This window comes from Pelobates fuscus, chromosome 3 (genome assembly GCF_036172605.1).
Source record: "Pelobates fuscus isolate aPelFus1 chromosome 3, aPelFus1.pri, whole genome shotgun sequence".
Classification (NCBI taxonomy): Eukaryota; Metazoa; Chordata; class Amphibia; order Anura; family Pelobatidae; genus Pelobates; species Pelobates fuscus.
This window is the reverse complement of record NC_086319.1, coordinates 17,328,153-17,348,228: the sequence shown is the minus strand read 5'-3', so window position 1 is coordinate 17,348,228 and position 20,076 is coordinate 17,328,153. Positions and strand designations below refer to the sequence as shown.

Genomic DNA, 20,076 nt, shown 5'->3' with positions numbered 1-20,076 from the left:
TAGACTAGGGTTTGTGGTGACATTGACCTCTCTCTTCTTCTCCTCATTCCTCACATGTCAATCACAGAAATGGATCGTGACATTGTGTCTGCGTAGTCTGAATGTTCCACAGAAAAGCAAATGGGGCTGAAGAAGGTCTGTGCCGTGGAACCAGTGACCGCCTTTACACTGTACATACTTTTCGCAGGGCTCTCATCTGTTGTCATTATTTACAACTTGTTCACCTGTTCTGCATCACCATGAACTAACAGGATTATTCAATAAAGTGAGATTTGTCGTGAATCCAAAGTGAATGTCAAATTTAAGGCCAAAATAACTGAATTAGAACATGTCTCCCAGTAAACGAAGATTCCGGTTCGACTACTTTGGCCTTAATTTGAATACACTTTGAATTCCTGGCAGATTTCAGTGAATGCCCTCTCCGTTGTAGTTTGTACCGAGCTTATGGATAAAATGATGACGTGCACCTGAATTCACATTTATTTAAAATCCCTCCCCTCGCGTTTTAATCCAGTGTGTGTAAAGCATTGATACCCATTGTCTGAATTTTAACATTGTTACTGACACAGTCCATTCCAGATGACAAACCGAGATCCTTTGTTTCTATTCGATATTTCTTTATTTTCTTGGCAATATGTATATATATTAACATTACTCAGAGTTGGAACAGGTGCTATGGTATTTTTTTTTTCATTTATTTAAAAGCAAAAAATGACATAGTTTGTGCAATATTTTTACACACCTACCTACAAATAAAGTTATGTCTCTGTAATAATTTGAGAAATATTTATTTTTAGTGTTGGAATTCGTGCAGCTCTGCAATTATTTTCATTTGTTTAAAAGAAAGTCTTACTGGCTATTTCACTTCCAAAAAGTTCTGATCTGCAGGTTATTATTATTAAATCAAATCCAATCAAAGATTTCTAGCTAACGTTGTGCTGGGCATCGAGCTTCGTCAGAGTTCAAAGAACCATTTCCTGTACAGGGAAATGCTTGCAGCCACTCTGCAAATCATAGACTCTGATTGGCTGTTAATATCACATGATCTATACAACCTTGTTTATATACCAGGAACTGACACTGGTGGTTTGATACAATTCCAAAATGGCGGTCTCCACCTTTTATTAGTAACACACATTAAGTTGTTAATTTCAGCCAAATTACTATAGTTTGGATAAAAAGAGTAACATTATTAATAGATACATTATTATTTTAACTTCGTTAAGGAAAGATACATTTTCTGGTGACCTTGACAATTTAAGGCCTTTAAGGGACTGATTGTGATTAGATCGAGGAATTTCATTTCCGTTGAAGGCTTAATGATAAACCTGTGAGTTTTTTATATTAGTGGCCTTTCTCACTGACCACCAGTAAAGTAACTGATCCATGACTGAGTTTAAGAGATCACAGCTCCGCTTGCCACCGATATGGCAAGAATTTCACCAGTGACAAGTGGCTGATTTGTAAGAGGTCAGCCGGAGGGAAATGCAATAAATCTAAAGTGACAGCGGCTGAAGGGGTAACAGGGACAACCAGTTTGGTATCAGGCAGCAGCTGCAATATTATGGTAATGAAATCCCAGGAATGAAGTTATCAGGGACCTTCCCCAGTAAAAAGCTCCCATTAGCCGACTCTTGTGAGATCTGTGCTCACAGGTGCCGTGTTCTGCATCTTAACGAGACACATTGTAATAACAAAGAGCTTTCAGTGTCACACATTTTAAACAGCGACAGTTGTAATGGGAGAACTGACTGCCATCTCTGCATTGTGTGTATCCCCTTAAGGCGTTCACCTTTTCTCTATAACGTGTTCCTGGGAGGTCAGGTGAGGAAGTGATAGTGCGAAAAAAGTTATTTTAAAAAAAAAATAAGTCTCTTCTTCCTGCGACCTTGCGCCTTCTCTCTTTCTCTTGAACTACTCTTGTTTCATCCTTAAAGGGACATTACAATCACTATAAGCACCGTATATAATTTACAATAAAAGGCGCTCCTCTCTGTCACTGCCGCTCATAATTATGTCAAATATAGAAGCAGCAATTTACAACGAACTCTCTCCATTCCCTAGATCATTGATACATAACGAATTCTAACCTGTTCAATTTGTCATCATTAATACAGAAATTCTTGTCCTGTCTTTAACCCTCAATGTTGTTTTATACCCAAACTTTCTCCCTAAACACAATGTGATCTCATCAATTATGGAAGGTTAGTGATATAATGAAGCAGAAAAGACTTCGCTATTGATAAATTTGCCAATATGAATCATCTATAGCAAATGTGAATTACTGCAATTGATTAACGTTCGCTATAGGTCATTAATGTTGAAAAATCTTACTGTTGCGTATCTAAATTTTATATCCAATTAATTCTCCAATTGGGAAGACTGATATAAGCAATTGGTAGTAGCATTGAGGTTGTGATTAAATCTATTGGGTGCTAAGTATTAAAATTAGGGCTAAAGCTGGTGTAAAAGAATGACTGCACTTTCACGAACCCCAATATTAGAAATTCATTTAGAACAATAACTACGTCAGTTTTAAATGATGAATAATTTAAGCATTATAGTGATACTTGCACATAGATGATAATGGATAGTGGTCGTACATCCCACAAATCTGGATGTAACGTATCAGACTAATGCTGATGTATCCTGGAAGCCACAACATGGTGTGAGAATTTAAACTGTGACTGCGCTGTGTTAATTTCCATATTTTGTGAGGCATTCTGGGAGTTTTGTAAACACAATTATTTGCAGCTGTTACGTAGGGCCTTTTTTTTGTTTTTTTTGTTTTTTTTTTATTATAACAATATTTTTTATAATATGTTAGTGTTTCACACCCCTTTTAAACGTATCACGTCTTTTATCCTTTATGTCTGTTGCTCCCCCTCTCTCCTCAATTCTGTTAAAAAGACAAAGCAGCCAGGTGCCTCCAACTCTTGTTTTCACTGTTTTATTAATTGACGTATGTATTGATTTTAATGCACTATGGACATACAAGCCCCATGTTTTATTTGATCTGTTTTGACATGCGGAATAATTAGAGTGTAGAGCGTCACTCTGGGTCTCATTCTACATCGGCTTCCAATTACTCTGTGTTTTGGCTTCTAAGCTTTCATCCATGCGGGCAGCTCCAGACTTACGGAACAGCTGCTATCCGGTACGGCTCTCCCCACCTGTCTGCCCAGACCACGAGGCTCAGACGCAGGCCGTCCTGGCACTTCTGACACCTGCGCAGCTGTCTAACTGTCCTGTGTTTCCAGGAGAGAATCTGTCAGCGTTATTCATTTCTCTAAAGTGAGAATTCAGTGTGAATTTCAAATTCAAGGACCAAAAAGTGAAACTGGAAGCAATGGCGATTTAGAGGATTTTTCGAATTTTGCTATTTTGGCCTCAAATTTGAATTTCACTTTGAATTCTGACTTTGGTAAATAATCCTGTATTCCTCGAAGGATAGGAACCTGCATTTTAAATACTTATCCACCAAATCATAATATTGAAGCAGACGGCAGAAAAAAAAAAATAATGGAATATCTATACCATGGAAAAAAGCATCTTTAACCCCTTAAGGACACATGACATGTGTGACATGTCATAATTCCCTTTTTATTCCAGAAATTTGGTCCTTAAGGGGTTAAAAAGGCAGCCATGATTTGCTTCTTAATTGTAATTTTATAAACGGTTTAAAGGTAAATGATTATATGACCTGCTAGCCAACCCTAATCAGCAACAAAAAAGAGACACAAATAAATAGGGGACCGTTATTTCAGGTCGAGATTTGTAGGTTTCTGATTGATGGAAAATTAACATTATTATTTATCTCTATTCTCAGACCATTATTACTTCATATAACACATTTTACTGATTTTAAAATCCAGTGTATTTGATAAATGGTAAAAGTCCAAAATGGGAAATTTTCTTCCTCATTCAGTTGTTTGATGTTGCAGGTGACATTATTTGTGACAGTTGTCACCAGCCAAGACAAACAGTACCTGTGTGTAACCACGGCAGCCGTGGGGCATTGCACACACTGACAGTGATATCATTTCATTGGATGAATGGTGGATGTACCAGATTTATTATCATATAGTAATGACCAAGATGTGTGGATCCTGAGGATGGGTGTTTTTTCATAATTAAAGGGACACTATATTCACCAGAACAGCTACAGCTTATTGAATTTGTTCTGGTGAGTAGAATCATTACCGTCAGGCTTTTTGCTGTAAACACTGTCTTTTCAGAGAAAATGCAGTGTTTACATTACAGCCTAGTGATAACTTCACTGGCCACTCCTCAGATGGCTGCCACAGGGAGGCTAGATGGTGGTACATGGTTGTGTTCCTGACCATATAGTGATCCTTTAAAGATTCATGTTTAAAATCAAACACATTATTCTAATATTATTCTCTTCTAGTTATTGAGATTTGAAAGCTGACCTGATAACAAATGTTCTCACTAAACATTGCTTTTTAAATTATTTTTTCTGAAATGAGGAATTTACAAGACATGAACATTGTAACATTTTGCTGTATTCTGATCATTCACCTGATACATACCTCCCATGTATCCCAATTTAGGAAGGACAGTCCCTATTTTCAGCCCAAATCACCCTGTCCCTATCCTATTTCCTCTCATAATGTCACTATTTTCTTGGAGCTCCATATTGTTAGTGTGTCTGAGTGTGTAACAGAGCTCCACCGCCATAATACTCCCAGTAATGTGTCTGAGTGTATAATAGAGCTCCACCGCAATAATACTCCCAGTAATGTGTCTGAGTGTGTAACAGAGCTCCACAGCAATAATACTCCCAGTAATGTGTCTGTGTGTATAACAGAGCTCCACCGCAATAATACTCCCAGTAATGTGTCTGAGTGTATAACAGAGCTCCACCGCAATAATACTCCCAGTAATGTGTCTGCGTGTATAATAGAGCTCCACAGCAATAATACTCCCAGTAATGTCCGTGTATGACAGAGCTCCACATCTATAATACTCCAAGTGATGTGTCTGATTGTATAATAGAGCTCCACAGCAATAATACTCCCAGTAATGCGTCTGATTGTATAACAGAGCTCCACAGTAATAATACTCCCGGTAATGTGTCTGATTCTATAACAGAGCTCCACAGCAATAACACTCCCAGTAATGTGTCTGAGTGTATATCAGAGCTCCACAGCAATAATACTCTCAGTGATGTGTCTGATTGTATCACAGAGCTCCCCAGCAATAATACTCCCAGTAATGTGTTTGCGTCAATGAAAGAGCCCCGCAGCAATAATACTCCCAGTAATGTGTCTGCATGTATAACAGAGCTCCACAGCAATAATACTCCCAGTAATGTGTCTGCATGTATAACAGAGCTCCACAGCAATAATACTCCCAGTAATGTCCGTGTATGACATAGCTCCACATCTATAATACTCCAAGTGATGTGTCTGATTGTATAACAGAGCTCCACAGCAATAATACTCCCAGTAATGTGTCTGATTCTATAACAGAGCTCCACAGCAATAACACTCCCAGTAATGTGTCTGAGTGTATATCAGAGCTCCACAGCAATAATACTCTCAGTGATGTGTCTGATTGTATTACAGAGCTCGCCAGCAATAATACTCCCAGTAATGTGTTTGCGTTAATAACAGAGCCCCGCAGCAATAATACTCCCAGTAATGTGTCTGCATGTATAACAGAGCTCCACAGCAATAATACTCCCAGTAATGTGTCTGCATGTATAACAGAGCTCCACAGCAATAATACTCCCAGTAATGTGTCTGAGTGTGTAACAGAGCTCCACAGCAATAATACTCCCAGTAATGTGTCTTTAAACTACAATAAATGTGTTTAGAAATCAGTTTGTGTAAATAAGATACTTTGTTCTTGTTTAAATTACATTTTAGTTACATTTACCTAGAATCTAGCAGAACAGCCCCGACTCCGGCCACACCCCTACTCACAATCCGAAAAGCCCAGACCCCGACCACACTCCTACTCACACACCTAAAATAAAAGTGGCCCATTTTGTCAGTTGAGATGTGTGAAGATAGTTGTTAGTCACAGGCAGTAAGGTCATTTACTTGGTTCACTAATATAAAGATTGCAAGTTCTTCAGGGAATACCGTACTAACTAAGTAATAGTTTGCATTATACGATGTTGGTGGACCTTCCAGAAACATTTTAAGCTATGTCGGTAAGCTGATTCACTATTAGAATCGGAGTGAGAAAGTTGTTTTGTCTGTATAGGGCCACTGGCCCAGGCAATGTACAGTGTGTTTAAAGGGCCAGCAGGTATGTGTATAAAGTAGCCAGCAAGATGCATACTGGGACTGATTGTTGTGTGGAGGACATGAATGACATTCGGTCACAGGCCTCATTAATGATTCAGGGCTGTTAAATGGAAACAACTGTCTCTAAAATAAAATAAAAATCCTGTGAATGACAAAGAAATTATTACATCACTCTAATGGCCTTTTGTTTGAACAATTTGATTTTTTTTTTTAATAGTTTTGATGACTTGATATATTAAATGTGTCAGTTGTGGGGTGTAGAATCCCACCAATAAATCCCTATTTAATTATGATGTTATGGACTCTGGCAGACCATCTTAAAAGCATTCTGAAGGCACAGCAGCACGTCCTTTTGTTTTGCTTCTAGATATGTTTTAAAGGGACCTCAGTCGCTTTCTCTTTAAATAAAGAGTTATTGTCTTGTGAACAGTGTCTCAGCGGGTCATATAACTCGAGATGTAAGTAGAAAACAGAACAGACTGACATTGACAAATAGACCTCTCCGCATGTTCCAATGTGATAAGTTGGGTGAAAGTGGCAAATAACTTTACTGTACAGGAGCAACATAATTGCACAGTAGAATTTGGTTTATCATAAACTGATGTTGTTGGTAGTTTGCGTTGCGGTCTTTAGGGGCACATTCCTATTGTCATTCTAAAATATTGTTGATGAGGAGGCAGTTTTGATATTAAAATGCAGGAAACACGACCCTCTAAGGCTACTAAAATCCACCTCCCACATTGAACAGCATCACAAAATTCTATACCGGTGGTACTTAGTGCCGACCAGACTGCACAAGATCTTCCCCTCCATCTCAATACTTTGTTGGAGATGCCAAGCAGCACAATGCACCATATATACGGATGTCAACGCATTGATCCGAGAAGCCACACAGAGCTCCCCCCCATTCACCCCACAGGTGTGTCTATTGCTGGAACTCCCTAGAGAAATGCCCCACACATCAGGAAGTTGACCTTACACATAGCCTTAACGGCGCAGCAATTGATAGCAAGGAGATGGAAGTCCACCATCCTTCCCAAGATGGAAAACCTCTTAGAGGAATTGCATAAGCAGTGGATTTACGAAACCTCCTACACGTCCCTCTTCCCCCCCTCTACGCTCTATAGAAAAACTTGGGAGCTTTGGCAAACATGGAGATCTGGTAAGGTACCAGGTAAAGCACCAGGGGCTGTACCTAGCAAATGAGCTGTAATGTCCTCAACATACCCAAGTTACATATGCTTACTCAAACTCCCACAGCCACCCGTGGGAGGCTGATGTTGATATGTTGTTATGTGTAGTGTGACATGCTACAGTGGGGACATATTGTCGTTCTGAACTGGAAATAATGTGGATTTACTGTTACTGTAACAAAAAAGCTTGTCTGTATTAACCTGTGATGCACCCCCCATACCCCCTCCCCCCTCCCCCCCGCCTCTTCCTCCGTTATGTACCCTCCCCCGGTATAAGGAGCAACTGTACAAATCTAATCTTATTAACTATAATCCCATTCTTTTCTGTACCCTGAATACGTTGCTTACTGACAAAATAAATAAAAATTGTCAAATTAAAAAAAAAAAATGCAGGAAACACATTTCCCATCCAAAAGATACCATGATTCCTAAAGAGGATTACCAAGACCTGAGAATGGTCTACAAGAAATGGTGAATACACTTCATTGATACCACTGATGTGGTTCCACATTCTATAATTAAACCATGCTGAAATAACCAGGTCTGTCATGCAACGATTTAACAAACAACCATTATTTGTTCCTTTGTGATGTTTGGGTGTCTCTAACCTTTACGACAATACGATTAACAGATCTATTAAAGCATATCAACTCTAATTTTGTTTGCGCTTTCCATTTTTAAAAATTTTTTTTATTGATAAAGTGATTGTACTCATTATCTTATTTCCCTTTCTTTCAGATGGCATCCATAGTGTTACTGCACACTGCACTCTCAGGGTCACCATAATCACGGATGACATGCTGACTAACAGTATCACGGTCAGGCTGGAGAACATGTCCCAGGAAAAGTTCTTGTCTCCTCTTCTTTCGCTCTTCGTGGAAGGAGTTGCTACAGTGTTGTCTACCACCAAGGATGGCATCTTTGTCTTCAATATACAAAATGACACTGACGTGAGTTCCAACATTCTGAATGTCACCTTCTCAGCCTTGCTTCCTGGTGGAGTCCGTAACAAGTTCTTTCTTTCTGAAGATCTCCAAGAACAGATTTATCTCAACAGAACACTTCTAACCATGATCTCCACACAGAGGGTCTTGCCATTTGATGACAACATTTGTTTGAGGGAACCATGTGAGAATTATATGAAGTGTGTTTCTGTCCTGAAATTTGACAGCTCAGCTCCCTTCATCAGCTCCAACACTGTCCTCTTTCGCCCTATTCATCCTATCAATGGATTACGGTGCCGATGCCCACCTGGATTTACTGGTGATTATTGTGAAACAGAGATTGACCTCTGCTACTCCAATCCCTGTGGCAAGAATGGGCTCTGCCGGAGCAGAGAAGGTGGTTATTCTTGTGAATGCAATGATGAATACACAGGTAAGCTTCATCCGCAATATGTATGTGTTGGTTTTTTGTTTTTGTAATTTTTTTCAATGGTCTTTTAGGAGTGATTTAGTAATCTTTCAACTAAACTCTTAAATGCCAAATTATAGAATATTGTAAAAAATTATAGAATATTGTAAAGTATGTAATTGCTGGGTAAATGACCTTGAAGACTTAAATTTGACGTGCAAAGCATTTTCATGAAAAAATAGACGTTTTTAAACAAGAGGACATGATGTTAATTGGAGGACAACTCGAGAAATTGTATGTTCTACAGAAAGGAATAGATGGTGGAATAGCTTTCCAAGTAAGGTATAGTTTTACTATAGCAGAATTATAGAATGCTTGTGTGTCGAGTGGTCCTGAAGAACAATTGATTTTAAGAACTTGTAAAATTCAAAACTGTATTTTTAGGTGTGCGCTGTTCCTTCATCTGTATATTTAAATTCCGTTTCGGGAATGTTTGATATAGAAATTTGTTCAATATGGTCTGAAAGCTGATTGACTTTAGAAAGATGCCAATTATCAGGACGTAGCTAGACCCTCTTTTCTCTGTCCATATTTAAATCTTTCAGTTGGCATATAACTCGAGCTCTTTACCACCCCTGCTGGGAATAAGCATTGTTTTTGGGAATCTTCTTCATAGACGAGCATAGACCCTCGAAAGACCCCAACGTAAACTGTCATGCTATCTGTGTTACACTGAGAAGTTGTGGCCTGCTGCAAGCTGCATATTAATGCCAGCCATTGTTCAAGCCTTGAATGGACTTGGCTTCCAATAATCTCGGTTGTTGTGGTAATACTGGCTGGAATGTAGCGCCAGCTTTGGGCTCCCTCTGTTTAATTTTCGTCTTCAGCCAGTCAGGTTTTCTTTTTTTTTTTCGGAAATGTGCTCTGGCAAAATGTTACAATCTGTCATCCGTACGATAAGACTCACTAAGGGTTGATGACGGAGAACATGCCAGAGATATGGCTTGGTTCACAAGTCACCGTTATTAGCCAAACATTAAATATATCTCATTATGTTTCCTCTGGAGGATAATCATGGCCTACTGTTGCAGCCATTCCTTCCAATGCTTTGAAGATCCTTCGTTGTCCAGCAGTAATTATTCGTAATTTATACATGATGAAAGTTACTCTATCGCTGGAGTCTTGGGTTACCGAGACACATAGAAATCGAGGTGGAAGGTGACTTTTTTGGAATTACAATACTGAAAAATTAGCTATTCCTGGCTTTAATATGTTTTGAGTTCTTTTTTTTTTGTCTGCACTAAATATCCCGAGAAAATTCTTAAAACAAAATAATTAAAATCTATATTCTAATTATATTCAAATTTAAATGAATGACATTATTAGTAGTTGTAGATATTCCCTCCAAGAATCAGACACTTACTTTGAAAGATTTGTTTCTGGTTTAGTTTAGTTTTTTTTGTTAGAATATTGTATAGAATATTAAAAAAGCACGAGTTGTCTGTGGGAATGCAAACTCTGTATACTGACCAGAAAACTGGACAGATACAAGTACATGTATTTCCTTCCTGTCACCTGTTTTCCTGTGCGCACAATCGGTCTTATGGCATTGTGTGTTTTTGAAGCAGTTTGGTTCGGAGATGATCAGCTGTAGTAAGTATTGTGCTATGGGGCCCTTTTTATGTACAATTGGAACAATTTAGCATGTATAATTATTCCCACAGATACTGAAGTTTTCTGCAATTTTTGCCTGGAGTAGTTTTTTAACCCCTTAAGGACCAAACTTCTGGAATAAAAGGGAATCATGACATGTCACACATGTGATGTGTCCTTAAAGGGAAACTCCAGTGCCTGGAAAACAATCCATTTTCTGCACTGCAGGTCCCCTCTCCCTCTCCCTCCCACCCCCCATCCCCGTTTGCTGAAGAGGTGAAAACCCCTTCAGTCACTTACCTGAGATCCCCGCCGATGTCCCTCGGCGGTGGTTTCAGGTCGCCGCCGCTCCTCCTCTGCATTACGTCGGCCAGTGGGCGAGACTGATCCCGCCGGCCGGGGGGAGACCTAATGCGCACTAGAGGTGGAGTTAACCCTGCAATGTAATTATTGCAGTTTATAAAAAACTGCAATAATTACACTTGCAGGGTTAAGGGTAGTGGGAGTTGGCACCCAAAAGTGGTCTGGGTGCCTGGAGTGTCCTTTTAGGGGTTAAAGGAACACTGGAGGCACCATAACCACGATGGCTTTCTATAGTGGTTATGATGCCAGGAGTGCCCTAGAAAACTCAAATTTAAGGAGTTAAGTCATTTTCTGATGCTTTGTCTTCTTTCTTGGGGTCTCTGGGCACCGCTCCATGCCTCCACTACCATGGCCGGAGAAGTTCCTGGATTGTAGGGCGTAGTTCTATGTAGCTAACAAGTTCCCACTAAGGAGGTGCCAATTTTCCGGCTTTTGAAGTGGAGGTGACAAGCGGCTTGGTGGATCACAAGTAAGAAATCGAATGGTCCTACTGCTTGCAATGGAGGCACCAGGGCACTAGCACTACAGTGAGCTGTAGTGGATATAGTGCCTGGAGTGCACCTTTGATTTGTCCATTTTAAAATGGATTATGATTCTGCATTCTGATCTAAACTCCAAATGTTAGAGTTTAATTTCACAACCAAGAATTTTAGAGATCTTAAACATTTTGACAAAACTAGCCAAATTGGAAACATTTTTCAAACAACGTAATTTTCAATTTTGGCTGTTTTAGCCTAAAATTTACAATTCCATAGTCAGTTCCTGGTTTATTGTTAAAAAATAAAATAAAAAAATCTTTAAGGAATCTTTTCACTTAATTGTAGTAAATTAAAAAACGAACTGGGAAAATGTAGACAAAATATCCATGCTGTGACTACAATTAGGAGATTTTTTTTTTCAAACCCACTATTTATTTCCAAAAATTAGCCAATAAACCATTTGCATTACAATGAGAGAAAATTATTAGAAGGTTCTCATGTAAATCGAAAATGCTTATTATATTATAAAAAAGACCAGCTGTGAGTCATCTTCATTAAAGGATAAAGCGTACTCTAAAATTGAGACCATAATTATTATAGATGTTGTAGTAGTGTATTAATAATAGTTGTAATTCTCTCAAGTAGATATAATTAGGATAAAATCGCACAGTAGCAAAGTTGGCTTGGCGATCTGGGAGAATTTAGCTTACATGTGTTGGAGACGGAAACATGCTCAATCGCTCTTAAAGATTTTGTACAAAACAAAACAGCCTAGCAGTAACAGAAGTAGCTGCGAGTTTAAACTTGTAGTTAATAGGGAAAAATACATTTAGGCACAAATAGGAAATTTGGTGAAAAAAAAAAAATCAAACTGCCTTGAAGGCACTATTTGGCTATAATTAAACGCTTTTCTATTTTAATAATGAATTTCCTGCAATTCTGTTTTTACTGAATAAAAATGATCTCCTGCCAATCACTCACACTTTGGTCTAAAACAGAATATTACAGATGTAAAAAGTCAGTGGACTGTCTCTTTAAATGACAGTAAACCGTTTTAGAATTCAGTCTGTACGAATAACAGACTGTGTTCTTGTTATAAGTTACATTGTCAGTTTTATTAAAGGAGAACTTGCCAAGAATCTAACTATTATGTTTATATATCCCTGTATTTAACAAACGTGCATTTGTAAGGTGTAAAAAAATACAACTTCCTCTAAAAACCCTCTTTATCCTCCATCGTAGCTCCCTGTCAATCATTGTTCTAAACTCATCTTAGGGAGAGCATACAGAGAAGAGGAGACATGAAACAATGTTTCTATTTCCCCACTTCATTCACAATGTTCACACTGGCCTTGCCTTGTCTGAACTGGACTAAGATGGTAATTTGCAAACACAAGGTATGGGTGATTTGCAATGTTTTATTTATTCAATGTTGGTAATTCAGAAGTGACAGCTCCTAATTAATGGTTATCAAAAGGTCATGAAGTCACCCAAAATGTTTAAAAACAGCCCTGCCCTGACCACACCCCTAATATGAACCTGTTATGTAACCCTCCTTACTGCAAATAAAGCTTTGGTAGTGTTTATGGGAACGAAGGAGCAAGGAACTGACACTATCAGAGAAATCATTTATATATGTTTTTTGCTATGGTTGTTCGGTTTATTTACTTGAAAGGATTCTATAGTGCCTGGAAGACAAAGCCGTTTTACTGGCACTGCAGATTTCTAAGGTTCCCCCCTCCCTCGGCGCTAAAGAGGTTAAAACGCCTTCAGTCACTTACCTGAATCCAGCGCCGATGTCCCTCTGCATTGAGTCAGGCTCCGCCTACACTCCTCCCCCGCCAATGGCAGCCAGGCGGGGGGAGACCTAAAGCACATGCGTGGCAATGGCCGCGCTCGCATTAGGATTTCCCCATGGAAAAGCATTATTCAATGCTTTCCTATTGGGAAAACCTGACGCTGGAAATTCTCATGCAGAGCGTGAGGACGTCCAGCGTCAGATAACGGACCACTGAAGGCAGTACTGCAATGCAGTACTCTGGACCTGCAATTTATTTTGCAGCACAGAGTGCAAAAGGGCTCAATGAGCTGAAGTGGTCTGGGTACCTACAGTGTCCCTTTAAGTTGGAATTGTGGAGACCTGATAGAATAAAATGTAACTTTTAGGCCAATATTGCTGACTGTGCAAGTCCTTGTCAGGTCACCATAATTAAATTTTTCCTGAACAGTCTCCAATATGTTACTTACTTACAAACTGTTAAAAGCATTGCCTGGCTAGTCAGCACAGACCTATTCATTTATATGTATCTTTGTATCGCATTCAGCTCTGTGTATTGTATAGGTATATTTGTATTGTACCCAGCTCTGTGTATTGTATAGGTATCTGTGTATTGTACCCAGCTCTGTGTATTGTATAGGTATCTTTGTATCGCATTCAGCTCTGTGTATTGTATAGGTATCTTTGTATTGTACCCAGCTCTGTGTATTGTATATGTATCTTTGTATTGTACCCAGCTCTGTGTATTGTATATGTATCTTTGTATTGTAACCAGCTCTGTGTATTGTATAGGTATCTTTGTATTGTACCCAGCTCTGTGTATTGTATAGGTATCTTTGTATTGTAACCAGCTCTGTGTATTGTATAGGTATCTGTGTATTGTACCCAGCTCTGTGTATTGTATAGGTATCTGTGTATTGTACCCAGCTCTGTGTATTGTATAGGTATCTTTGTATTGTGTCCAGCTCTGTGTATTGTATAGGTATCTTTGTATTGTACCCAGCTCTGTGTATTGTATAGGTATCTTTGTATTGTGTCCAGCTCTGTGTATTGTATAGGTATCTTTGTATTGTGTCCAGCTCTGTGTATTGTATAGGTATCTTTGTATTGTACCCAGCTCTGTGTATTGTATAGGTATCTTTGTATTGTAACCAGCTCTGTGTATTGTATTGGTATCTTTATATTGTACCCAGCTCTGTGTATTGTATAGGTATCTTTGTATTGTAACCAGCTCTGTGTATTGTATTGGTATCTTTATATTGTACCCAGCTCTGTGTATTGTATAGGTATCTTTGTATTGTACCCAGCTCTGTGTATTGTATAGGTATCTTTGTATTGTAACCAGCTCTGTGTATTGTATTGGTATCTTTATATTGTACCCAGCTCTGTGTATTGTATAGGTATCTTTGTATTGTAACCAGCTCTGTGTATTGTATTGGTATCTTTATATTGTACCCAGCTCTGTGTATTGTATAGGTATCTTTGTATTGTGTCCAGCTCTGTGTATTGTATAGGTATCTTTGTATTGTGTCCAGCTCTGTGTATTGTATAGGTATCTTTGTATTGTACCCAGCTCTGTGTATTGTATAGGTATCTTTGTATTGTACCCAGCTCTGTGTATTGTATAGGTATCTTTGTATTGTGTCCAGCTCTGTGTATTGTATATGTATCTTTGTATTGTACCCAGCTCTGTGTATTGTATAGGTATCTTTGTATTGTGTCTAGCTCTGAGTAATATATCTCTATATTTCTCAGCTCTGTTTGTGGTATAGTTATATCTGTATTATACTCAGTTCTATGTATTTTATAGATATCCTTATGTTGTCTTCGGCTTGTTTTATTGTACAAGTATCTCTGCATTATACTCCGCTCTCTGTACTGTACGAGTATCTCTGTATTATACTCAGCTCTCTGTATTGTACGAGTATCTCTGTGTTATACTTCACTCTCTGTATTGTACAAGTATCTCTGTATTATACTCAGCTCTCTGTATTGTACGAGTATCTGTGTTATGCTTAGCTCTCTGTATTGTACAAGTATCTCTGTGTTATACTCCACTCTCTGTATTGTACAAGTATCTCTGTATTATACTCAGCTCTCTGTATTGTACGAGTATCTCTGTATTATACTAAGCTCTCTGTATTGTACGAGGATCTGTGTTATGCTTAGCTCTCTGTATTGTACAAGTATCTCTGTATTATACTCAGCTCTCTGTATTGTACAAGCATCTCTGTATTATACTCCACTCTCTGTATTGTACGAGTATCTCTGTATTATACTAAGCTCTCTGTATTGTACGAGGATCTGTGTTATGCTTAGCTCTCTGTATTGTACAAGTATCTCTGTATTATACTCAGCTCTCTGTATTGTACAAGCATCTCTGTATTATACTCCACTCTCTGTATTGTACAAGCATCTCTGTATTATACTCCACTCTCTGTATTGTACGAGTATCTCTGTATTATACTAAGCTCTCTGTATTGTACGAGGATCTGTGTTATGCTTAGCTCTCTGTATTGTACAAGTATCTCTGTATTATACTCAGCTCTCTGTATTGTACAAGCATCTCTGTATTATACTCCACTCTCTGTATTGTACAAGTATCTCTGTATTATACTCAGCTCTCTGTATTGTATGCGTATCTCTGTATTATGCTCAGCTCTCTGTATTATGAGTATCTCTGTATTATGCTCAACTCTCTGTATTGTACAAGTATATCTGTATTACGCTCAGCTCTCTGTATTGTATGAGTATCTCTGTATTATGCTCTCTGTATTGTACACGTATCTCTGTATTATACTCGGCTCTCTGTATTGTATGAGTATCTCTGTATTACGCTCAGCTCTCTGTATTGTATGAGTATCTCTGTATTATGCTCTCTGTATTGTACACGTATCTCTGTATTATACTCGGCTCTCTGTATTGTATGAGTATCTCTGTATTATGCCCAGCTCTCTGTATTGTACAAGTATCTCTGTATTATACTCGGCTCTCTGTATTGTATGAGTATCTCTGTATTATGCACTGCTCTCTGTATTGTATGAGTATCTCTGTATTATGCTCAGCTCTTTGTATTGTATGAGTATCTCTGTATTATGCTCAGCTCTCTGTATTGTGTGAGTATCTCTGTATTACGTTCTGCTCTCTGTATTGTATGAGCATCTCTGTATTATACTCCGCTCTCTGTATTGTATAAGTATCTCTGTATTATACTCGGCTCTCTGTATTGTATGAGTATCTCTGTATTATGCTCCGCTCTCTGTATAGTATGAGTATCTCTGTACTGTATAGGTAGCAGTAAAATTCTGTGGGAGGAGTCTAGTGCCCCGCCATCGTAAAACTTCACCAGCCGCCCCTGATACAGCCCCTCCCCACCTTGGTCGATAGGCCACATAACCTATATCAGGGAGAGGCCATTATTACAAAACTGCAACTCTCTAATGTTACTCTGCTGGCTGGAAGGCTGGTAAAGCTTCATGGGATTTGTAGTCCTGCAATGAGAGGAGAATTACTTCCTGGCGTTTTACGTTGCTGCCCTAGATTGTAACCGTGTTTGTGTTGGTTCTGTCACCCTTACTTTGTCTGTCAGTTACCTGCTGTTTTATTAACCTCTATTAAATATTGTAAACTGCAGTACACGTTGAGGATCTATAAATGAGGATATTAATATTATAATTATTATTTTATTATTTATATAGCATCCGCCTTGCTTCCAGAGACCTGTCTTCCTATTCTTATATCTGTAGGAAAACATGTTAAATAAATACTTTTTGTGTTATGTTTAAGATCATAACATTTATTGTATGTTCTGTCCATTCTTTCATGTTTGTTTGTTTTTGGGGAAGAGAATAAAGTGAAGCTGTAAGCCCTTAATTTATGTTGTGTTGAAAGGTGAAGATACATACTGCTTGTTACAATGTATCTTGTGATACACTGGAGGGAATGTGTGTCTGGTTTGGGGCTCTGCTTGCCAGCGAGTTTCTGTTACAGAGCTCTGCAATCTGCCACCATTTACTCTCGTCATCACGTCCGATGCCATTGCTTCCAGGCCATACTGTCACCAACTCCTAGCTCAGCTGATCAGCCTGACATATTGGCCCAGTTATGCTCGTTGCTGATCTCTGACCGTGTTAGCGAAACACCTCAAACTTTTGTGACAGCTTTTGTTTTCTGTTCCTGTGTGAAAGGTCGACATCTTGGTAGGTTTTTTTATGTCTTGGGGTGACCTGTAGACCTAGCCCAGAGGATACTTTCTGTAAGGTGATTCGTCATTGTACGTTGGACATTGGAATCCACTAAAAGATCAAGTTAAATTAATTATTATCATGAAAGGGAATATATACCATAAAAGTATGTTCACAAACATATGATACGTTCCAAATGAAGGGTTATGTCTGTTTTATGGTTCCGCTTGCAGCATTGAGATTCCATTATACCTGTCAGGACCCGATGGAAGGCTTTTTCTGAGTCTGAAACGTTAATTTGTGATAAAAATAATGTTTGGGTTGAGTGCTATGCTATTTTTCTAATTCATTGTTTTTGCTGGTTCAAGCACTGTGAGTTGTTGTTTTTTTTTTTTTCTTGTACTGTAAGCCTAGATTAGATATCTTAACGTCTTTTCTCAAGTATAAATTTACTTTGTTTAAAAAACAAACCAAAAAAAGCTGTTTTTAAAGGGCACCTATCCTGCTCTAAACAACTTTTTCTCATAAGATTGAGGATAAGATTTTATTTATGCATTGTGCTAGCAAATATATAGATTAGGAGAAAAACGATAAAAAAAAATGACCAACGTCAATGCCTCCCACAGGCAGGCCCCTGCATTCCTCCCATAGCAACCACAGCGCAAGCGCTGTTGCTGCTATTGAAAATCCCTACCTGGCGTTTCTAGTCCTGGCTAGGAGTACAGTGAACCGATTGACGTATTCAATGTATATGGGTGCGATTTTTTTTAATTTTATTTTTGTTTTTTGGGGGGTTTTTGTTTTCATAACCGGTTCACTTTAATCCCTGTCCATTTCAGGAATGCGGAGGGAAGTTTTAAACACAATGGCTTCCTGTGCTCCTTTAAATGTCAAGCTGAGAACTCTGGGATAGATTTCTCAAGTTTCTGTGTAATTTTTCCAATTGTACTGTGATGAGATTTATTGCATTCGGTCTCACCGCAATCTTTTTGGCCTATCTATCCATCCATCCATCATATCTATTTTTATACGCACTATTGGTTTTCCCAGGTCCTGGACAAACTATTTTGTATTGTTCTTTGTAACGAGGCTGTGCCTTTTTTCAACGTATCTGCAAATCATTGTTTACTACGATATTGTCTCTCTTGCTTCTCCTGGAGCATCACTGAATGGTCATGACTATTGTCTAGAATGAATGCTACGCTTCTCAAAACTCCTTGAATCACTATGTATCATTGACAACTAACTGTTAGACTGGTTCAAAAACAAGATCCGATTCTGAGCATAGAGAAATGTATCAAGTTCTTTCATCTCGCTGCTCAAACTTCCTACGAAACTTAAATTCATTTTCTTTTGCGATTTTAATTTCACCAATTTTCTCCCTCCTACATTTGTTTCGAGAAATTTGCAATGTTTAACCATAAAAATACTTGTCGCTAAAAGGCTTCCAGTCTTCCGAGTAACTGCAGATCTTGATGCTCATTCCTTTGATAACAAAAGAAGTTTGACAGGAGGGTAAAATATAATTCACAATAACTTCAGCTACCCCCCTGACACAGAACCTCATTTAGAAACTGAACAAAGGCTTGGAAGAATTTGCAACCTAATCTCCAGTGGAGGAGACACCGAGATAAAACAATGTTTTCAAGGTCAAAGATGCTGACCTTGTATCCCAGACTAATTTCTCTTTGTCCTTCCCAATGCTAGCATGGAACGTCACTGTCTGTAATTACTCCATATCTTTAGTAGGGTTTTATAGAAACAGAATATTTTATAAGTCCTAGTTGTTTTCGTTGTACCAGTCTATATTTATTAGAATTTGGTCCTATTCCTTTTTGTAAAATGCAAACTTGGGTCTGTGTTACTTTAGTTAAATCTACCGTGAGGTCAACCAACCAGAGTGCCCGGACTATCACACCTGTTACGGAGTAGAATCTGAGGCAGCTTGGATTAGATAGGAGAAGATACACTTAAAGCTCTCTCCATCTGATACAAATAATAACTGATTAGTAGTAAGTGGAACTGTGATATTTATTTATTTATAAAATATTTTACCAGGATGGATACATTGAGATTTCTCTCGTTTTCAAGTATGTCCTGGGTCTTTATGCCGTATGTAAGATGGCCAATATTTCTGGTTTGTGCATAACCACTCCTCTAGAATGTAAGCTCATTGTGCAGGGCTCTCCACCCCTCTGTTCCTGTATGTCCAGTTGTCTGGTTACAATTTCATGTCTGTTAGTCCACCCATTGTACAGCGCTACGGAATCTGATGGCGCTATATAAATAATAAAATAATAATATATGAGCAGACCTGGAGAGTAATTCACGAAAGTGAGAATTGTCTGGAATTCAAAGTGAACTAGCCAAACTTGAAATTCTCCAAGTCATCATTACTCTGGTTCTGCTATTTTGCCTTTAAAATTGAGATATATTTATTTCCTTACTTCAGCGAATGAATAACAATATTTTAGCACAATGTGTGGCACTGCTGTGGAGGTGTGGTTGTTTTTTTTTATTTATTTTTTTAACATATATTTTTATAACTTATCTCACTGCATTACTCCCGCCAGGAATTACTTTAGTAGTGATTGAAATGTTTAGGGAGTGAGCAACTCCCAGAGAGGTGACTTATCCAAGAAGGAGTACAGCAAAATCGAACCTTGTAAAAATTAAAATATTCCGAATCCAGCTCGAGCGTTTTCCTGTGTTTATCTCGTGCTAACACATTTATGTAAATCTATAAGATTGGTCCCTGCTATGGCTAGCTGTGTTGTTTTATGTTATTTTATT

At 38.4% G+C, this 20,076-nt stretch overlaps 1 protein-coding gene across 4 annotated transcripts in view; it reads left to right on the top strand.

Annotated features, from left to right (window-relative positions):
* Positions 1-20,076, top strand: part of CELSR1 (cadherin EGF LAG seven-pass G-type receptor 1) — a 160,101-nt gene that overhangs the window by 68,687 nt on the left and 71,338 nt on the right. For all 4 annotated transcript variants that reach the window (XM_063446783.1, XM_063446780.1, XM_063446784.1 and 1 more), the window contains exon 2: positions 8,213-8,851. In XM_063446783.1, coding sequence (XP_063302853.1) covers positions 8,213-8,851 — 639 coding nt within the window. The remainder of the gene's footprint in view (positions 1-8,212; positions 8,852-20,076) is intronic.